Below are 7,183 nucleotides of genomic sequence, written 5' to 3' on the forward strand. Positions count from 1 at the left end.
TCTTTCCCGAGATGAATGTACAAGATCCTATAACCACCTTTTAACACGCAATATTTAGTGAAACACATCATAGTATGACTTTTCTCTTTCAGTCTCATCTGTAAAAGGAGCTTCAGTGACCACCTCAAACTCAAGAGCTTTTACCTCTTTATGGTGGAGTCCAAGGAGTGTTCGTTCCATTCCATAAACAGAAGAAGCAGCAGCAAGACTTGTCTTCATGTCTTTTTTTTTTCTACACACAAGCAGTTTGTGACACTAATGCTTTAAAAGGAGGTATTTGTTTGTCCTACAATTCTAAGGCTGAAGTCTACAAATCTGTCCAATCTTATATCACAGAGTCACAGAGTGTTGGGGTTGGAAGGGACCTCTAGAGATCCCCCAGTGCCACCCCCTGCCAGAGCAGGGTCACCCAGGGCAGCCCCACAGGAACGCGTCCAGGCGGGTTGGAAAGTCTCCGGAGCAGGAGACTCCACACCCTCTCTGGGCAGCCTGGGCCAGGGCTCCGGCACCCGCACAGGGAAGGAGTTTATTCCTCGTATTTTTCTGGAACCTCCTGGGCTCCAGCTTGCACCCACTGCCCCTTGTCCTATCACTGGACATCCCTGAGAAGGTATTTAAATTCTGGTGTACTAGCAGCAGGAAAGTCTTTATTTCCTCTCTTTTTTTTCCCTTGGAACAACCCCACTGGTTTTACATTTCTCATTCTCATCCCCTTTTTACCTTCCTTCCAAACCACTATTTTTGTGGTGCTAAGAGAACTTTGCTGGAAAATCTGAGCCCTATGTGGAGATGTCTCCCCTCTGTGGAAACTGAAGTAAAGAAACTCAGCCCAGCAGGGCAGAAATCTGTGCCTGTTAGACAAGAGTTGGAGGAATGCCACTTTCTCAGGTTACTGCTAGAAACAAAGATGTGGTGTCTGAACTCTCACCAGGGAACTCCATCCACGGTGACAAAGTTTAGCACTAAAGGTTTAGATTTCAGCTTCCCGTGCTGTGACAGATCACGTCTGTTATCTTAATGCTGCTGTTGCGGTGACCGCCCACGGTAAACTGGACCAATTAAATGACATTTTGGACCAAAATCCGCAGTTTATTTACACTGCAGATGCTCACACCTTTGCCTAAACAGCTTAGAGGAAGCGACTTGTTCACTCACCGGGTTTACTTTGTTCCAAGCCATGTTGCTCACGTTGTGACCTTCGGTTAAATCACAGAGATACGACCAGAGCTGTTCCAGCCTGGGAGGTGAGGCTTCTTCCAGGGTTTGCTTTAGATCTGAGGGAACTGGTGGGTCAGTGAATGCTTCCTTCTGCTCTTCCTTATCCTTCATTTCCTTGCTTTGCTCCTTCTGTTTAGCTTCTTCGATGGCTGCGACTGCACCACCAGCGCCGGAGGTGACATCAGGATCTGAAATGCACAAATACGGTGGAGCCTGAGTAGTAACATTTCCCTTCTCTTTTATATTTTCCAGTCATTCACATCAGGAGAGAAAATTGTCCTTTCAGCAAATACTTCGCAAAAAAAAAAAAGAGAGAATGAAGTGAAAATCTGAAGAATTAAGACGTGCTGCCTTTGACAGCTGTGCCTAAAATGTCGACAGGGACATCGGAGATGAGGCTGCAGAGTGCCAGTTATATTCCGGGCATTTAACAAGTGGATTTATTATCACCCTCCACCAGGACTGCTTCTAATCTCTTGGACTTAAAAATATGTCTAATCAGGGATTTTTTTCAAGTCAGATGTCAAATTTTAAAGAGTCACGCCCAAGCACCAAGGCGGTGACAGCGCAGCCAAGTTACCCGGTGCTGCCATACGTTGCTCATTGCTGGGGAAAATGACGCGTAGAGCACATTTTCAGACTGCATTTGCTGAGGGCTTTTTTGGTCACTCACCCCTTTATTTTATGTAATATGCAAATCATAACGATCTCGGATAACTTTAACAAAACAATCACAGGGGAACTGCCAGATTTTCAGATCAAGAGTCCTCCTGGCCAGCACCGTGCTCCTGCTGCAGCTGGTTCCTGAAGAGGGACAGGACAGAACGGGCTCATTGCCTCAGAAACTGAAACTGCCTTTTTTTTTTTCTTTAACCCCTGTGTTCACTTGGAACCCCTGCAAAAGGTAAGATATTACTTAGCACCTGGGTCCAGGTAACGCCTCCTACAGCACTGAACGTCTGTCAGGCTCCAACTTCTGTTCACCATCGGTCTCCTTAGAAAGTATATTTAAAGAAAAAAAACTGCAAAGACATTCCAGTGCAAAAAATGGCTGGAGAAGTAGCAGAAGGCATCTGTATCTCCACTGTCAGGGAACAAGTTTATCTAATATTTTGAGTACGTCGCAGTCTGTGGTGATAAGAGGAGACGAGCCTGCTCAGAATCTGTTTATTCAATTTTTCCACCAAGGATGGTTGGGATACACGAGCAGGAAACCAAAAAAGCTCGTGCTCACATCTCAGAAACCCTCCTTTCCCTTGCCTACTGCTGAAAGGACTTGTCTGCAGGGACAGAACTCCATGACTCCTGTGTGACCTACGGTAGGTGATCCTGCTCTGGCAGAGGGGCTGGACTAGATGATCTCTTGAGGTCCCTTCCAGCCCCTGACATCCTGTGATTCTGTGACTCGCAAGAGCAAAAAAGATCCTCAGTTCCAACTCTGGATACTCTAAGCAAAACAATATTACAACTGTCCTAAATTAAGCTGCAAGTTTAGGCTGAAACATTTTCTGCATCAAAACCCTCTCCATGAAAAATAAATCCTGATGAAACTTTTCCGATGCCAGTATCACTGCTGAACGGCTTGCATCCTCTTTTGGGCTTCCAGCCGGAACGGCACTTTGCCGAACAGTCGGAGAACTCGGGGTGCCTGACAACAGATAACGTGGGGAATAATGGTTTTAACTGCACATAAAAGTCAAGGGGATAAGAAGACTCCTCCTCCACCACCTGCAGAAAGCACTGAAGAATCTATCCTCAAAAAATAGTTCTACTATTTATCTTTTCTTGTTTTCTTTTGTTTTCTTTTATTGCTCCAATGCTCACTATGAGGAGATACTTCTGGAGGTTTTCACAACTGGTGTTTTCCTTCTCCTGTCCTAAGTAAGTTCATATCAGCAAACTCCATCACTGATTATTTCTCTTTATTTAAGATCTATTTAAGCTCATTTAGGAGCTTAAATATGCACTTACGGCACTGCACAGAAAAGGTCTCGCTGCAGACCTACCCAAGATTCTTTAGTAAACTCTCTTCCAAGAGCCAGGCAGGCAGACCGAGCATTTTCTTCATGATGTTCTCCCCACACGACACAGTGGCGCACGCAGTGTCGAAGGGTGAAAAACACGGCAGAAATAGAAAATGGAAAAATGGGAACTGTGCCAGGAGAGACAGACGGGAAACAACGCCCCATCGCCTCACCTCGGGGCACTCAGCTTTTCCGGCGGGGGTTGGAACGAGCCCTGCTGATGCCCAAGGCACACAGAAAAGGGAAAATAAAGATTTCAAATCAGACTAAAATCTGGTTCACTTCTTTTTCTCCCCCTCATTCATTTTACATAAATAAAGGAAAAAGGTTGGGTTTTCTTTGGCCTCTTACACACACACAACAAAGAAACCTCCCCAGCGAGGCAAAACTCAGCAGGTGCCTCGAAAAGCGAGATAGCCCTCTGTCACAGGGTTTGAGCGCTGAGGCTGAACCCCTTGCAGAATGTATCCGCCTCCGGAGGCTGCCGAGATGCTTCTGTTCTGCCCCAGATTTTAAATCTTATAACAGAGGTTCTTTTCTTTGTGCTACAGCAAAGAGAAACAGAAACCAGCAAGTTAAGGGGGCAAAAAAAAAGGAACCATGTCCTTTCCTATTCCAAGAGCGTAGCAGAGAACAAGGCGAAGCTCTGTCTCGAGAGCAGCACCGAGGCAGGCAGGGCGCAGCAGCTCCCAGCCCCAGCAACGACTGCTTTATCGCAGCAGATACAGCGGCCCGAGACCAGCGTAGAAGTTTTTTTGGGGGAGGCAGAAAAGGCCACCACAAATCACACTGGCCTGTCAGAACTTAAAGCTCTGGGAGCGAAAATTGAGGAAACAATTTCTCCTGCTCAGAGATGGGAGAACGAAAAGAACTTTTTCCGCAGTCTCTCCTGCCTGCGCAGAGGAATCTTCCGAGGCACCGCGATCTATCCGATGCAGGAGTTTTCCCAAAGAAACACTTAAGAAGTTAACAAAACGTGATGGTAAACCCAAACGCCGTGAGTACGCGGCAGTAAATGAGAGCTCACTCTTACTAAACGCCATTTCCTCTACAGTACTCAGAAAGTTTACCTTTATCTTCCACGCTGATCTTGTCGCACTGCAATTCCTTGTTCTTTGCAGCTCCATGGAAGGTCTGAATTATTTTTTCTCCAAATATTTTCCTAAATCTATTTTCACACTTGTCAACATACATCCTATTCTGCTCCCTCAAAAAAAAAAAGGGGGGGTGCATATTGACTTTCTGAAAAACATCTGCACTCAACTTCTCAGTGCATTGTGCATTTAACCAAAAGCTGAACAGGAGAGGGTACTGCGTGCCATAGCTTTTCCTCTCCTGGTTTTATTTCACTTTACGTATCTTCCTTCAGCAGCTGTTTCTGACCTCGAGATGCTGCTCTAAACCAGAAATGATCTGCAGAGGCAGGCATCAGCAAAAAATCCAACTATTCCAATTCCCTCTGCACGTTATCATAGAATCACAGAATCACAGAATCACAGAATCACAGAATCACAGAAGAGTTTTGGCTGGAAGAGACCTTCAAGATCATCGAGCCCAACCTTTCCCAGCCCTGTCAACACCGCTAACCCACGTCCTTCAAGGCAACATCCACCCTTCTCCTGAACCCCTCCCAGGGATGGGGACTCAACCCCTCCCTGGGCAGCCTGTGCCAACGCCTGACAGCCCTCTCTGTAGAGAAATTCTTCCTCATATCCAACCTGAACCTCCCCTGGCGCGACTTCAGGCCATTCCCTTCGTCCTATCACTCACCACTGGGGAGAACAGACCAACCTCCACCTCACTACAATTTCCTTTCAAGTAGTTGTAGCAAGAGATAAGGTCTCCCTTCAATCTCCTCTTCTCCAGGCTGAACAGCCCCAGACCCCTGGTTGGTGGAGTTCAGGGGAGTTCAGATCAGGCGAAGGCCGGTTCACAGGACACTCCTCCCTGCTCAAAATCCCACCTGTGTCATTCACAGACAGTGAGGCTGGTGTCCCACCACAAGACTCGTGCGTACACTAGCAGAAAAAACTCACTCCGACAAGTTGTTTGACTTGCTCACGGCCGTACATCACATCTCGGGCTTTGGGGCTTACGCCTACAAGAGCCGTGTGACGACACGCCCGTCTGACAGTCACCACGCTTTGCTGCACCCTGTCCCGCTCGGCTCCCAGAGGAAGCCAAAAAGCTCCGTAGTCTTGGGTTGACTCCCCAGCGAAGGCCATGGTGGTCCAGGGAGGAGACTCACGAGCAGGAACAGACATGATGCAGCTACGGGGAGACCCAGGACTTGAGCAGGGAAGGTCACTTGTGGTGGAGGGAGGTTTCTTATAGCCAGAAGCACTGCAAAGAGCTTCAGATGAAGCCAAGACCTCCTCACTTGTATATCCCAGTGTTATTCATAAACAATTACCTGTAATACTGCGTCCAGTTCCGGTGTCCCCACCGTAAGAGGGACATGGATCTGTTGGAGCGTGTCCAGAGGAGGCCACAAGGATGATCCGGGGGCTGGAGCAGCTCTGCTACGAGGACAGGCTGCGGGAGCTGGGGTTGTTCAGTCTGGGGAAGAGAAGACTTCGGGGGGACCTAAGAGCTGCCTTCCAGTACCTGAAGGGAACCTACAGGAAGGCTGGGGAGGGACTTTTGACAAGAGTGTCCAGTGATGGGACAAGGGGAAATGGGTTTAAGTTGAAGGAGAATAGATTTAGATTAGATCTCAGGAAGAAATTCTTCAGTACGAGGGCGGCAAGACTTTGGAATAAATTGCCCAGAGACACTGTGGCTGCCCCCTCCCTGGAGGTGTTCAAGGCCAGGTTGGATGGAGCTTTGAGTAGCCTGATCTAGCTGAGAGGCGTCCCTGCCCGTGACAGGGAGGTTGGACCAGATGATCTCTGAGGTCCCTTCCAGCCTGGGCCATTCTGTGATTCTGTGATTCTTTGTAAAGCTCCATGCAAGAATCAATGCGGAGGTTTGCCATTTCTTACTGTTCTCATTCAAATTAAATCATGTCATTCACGTGTCCCACACTTAATCTTCTCCTTCTTGTCACCATCCCCTGCCTTAATTTACCAGTGAAAGAGGGGACGGACTTGATCGACAAGATGGAGCTGTAAGGAATTCAGGCTGTCTTGTCACGAGAGATACTTGAGCACAATATGGCTTTAAACAAAGGTGAAACGACAACTCGTAGTAGTCGGAACAAGGGCGAGCAGCCAGCTCAGGACTTGCCATCAGCAGAAACAGGGTGTGCTGAGCACAGCACACGCGGGGACAAAACTACCAGGATACGTACAGAACTCTTCCAGCATCTTCTGATTCTACAGACACCAGAGCAGGCGGCACATTCAGTAACCAGAGAGTTTCGGTCTCCGTGAGGCAGATTTCCATTCTCTTATCTAAGTCTTTTTTGGCCGGTTCTTCCTTTATCCCCTCCTGCCTCACCTGCACATCTGAAAAAATAGACGAGCTTAACAATGTTGTATGTCTAAAAGAAGACAACTTCATTCTAAAAGTATTGTAGGGTCAGGAGCTAAAAGCTGTGAGGCACAGAGCTCCTCTGAGAGTGCCAGGCACCTCACAGCCAGGCCCTGCCTTGTCTCACAACCCCCAGTGCCCCGAACAGCAGTTTGTCCTTGCACAAGCGGATGTTCTTTACCAGGTAAGCTGACGGCTGCGTCTCGTTGAGCGCCAGGCTCTACTGCTTCATCTGCTGTGGATTCAGCTGTTGATGCCTTTGGCACAGAAGTGCTTCCGCACATCCTTCAGGAACAAAGAAATAAGCAGAAATAGGGCATGACAGTCCAGGTGTCGGTCAGCGAAGCACGACAAAACCAGCAGCGCCGTTATCGGGATAAGCCACAAGCGGCTGTGACAGCACATTTGGGGATGCTTGCCTTGTAAAAGAAGTCATAGAATCACAGAATCACAGACTGTTGGGGTTG

General features: G+C 47.9%; 1 protein-coding gene across 1 annotated transcript in view; it reads right to left on the reverse strand.

Annotated features, from left to right (window-relative positions):
* Window positions 1-7,001, reverse strand: part of WDR78 (WD repeat domain 78) — a gene marked incomplete at both ends in the record, with an annotated part of 11,999 nt that extends 4,998 nt beyond the window's left edge. Inside the window, 5 exon segments of the mRNA XM_009869446.1 lie at window positions 1,156-1,438; window positions 2,698-2,866; window positions 4,313-4,449; window positions 6,535-6,691; window positions 6,898-7,001. Coding sequence (XP_009867748.1) covers window positions 1,156-1,438; window positions 2,698-2,866; window positions 4,313-4,449; window positions 6,535-6,691; window positions 6,898-7,001 — 850 coding nt within the window.
* Window positions 7,002-7,183: the final 182 nt, after the last annotated feature.

Source organism: Apaloderma vittatum, unplaced genomic scaffold (assembly GCF_000703405.1).
Source record: "Apaloderma vittatum isolate BGI_N311 unplaced genomic scaffold, ASM70340v1 scaffold1965, whole genome shotgun sequence".
NCBI classification, from domain to species: domain Eukaryota; kingdom Metazoa; phylum Chordata; class Aves; order Trogoniformes; family Trogonidae; genus Apaloderma; species Apaloderma vittatum.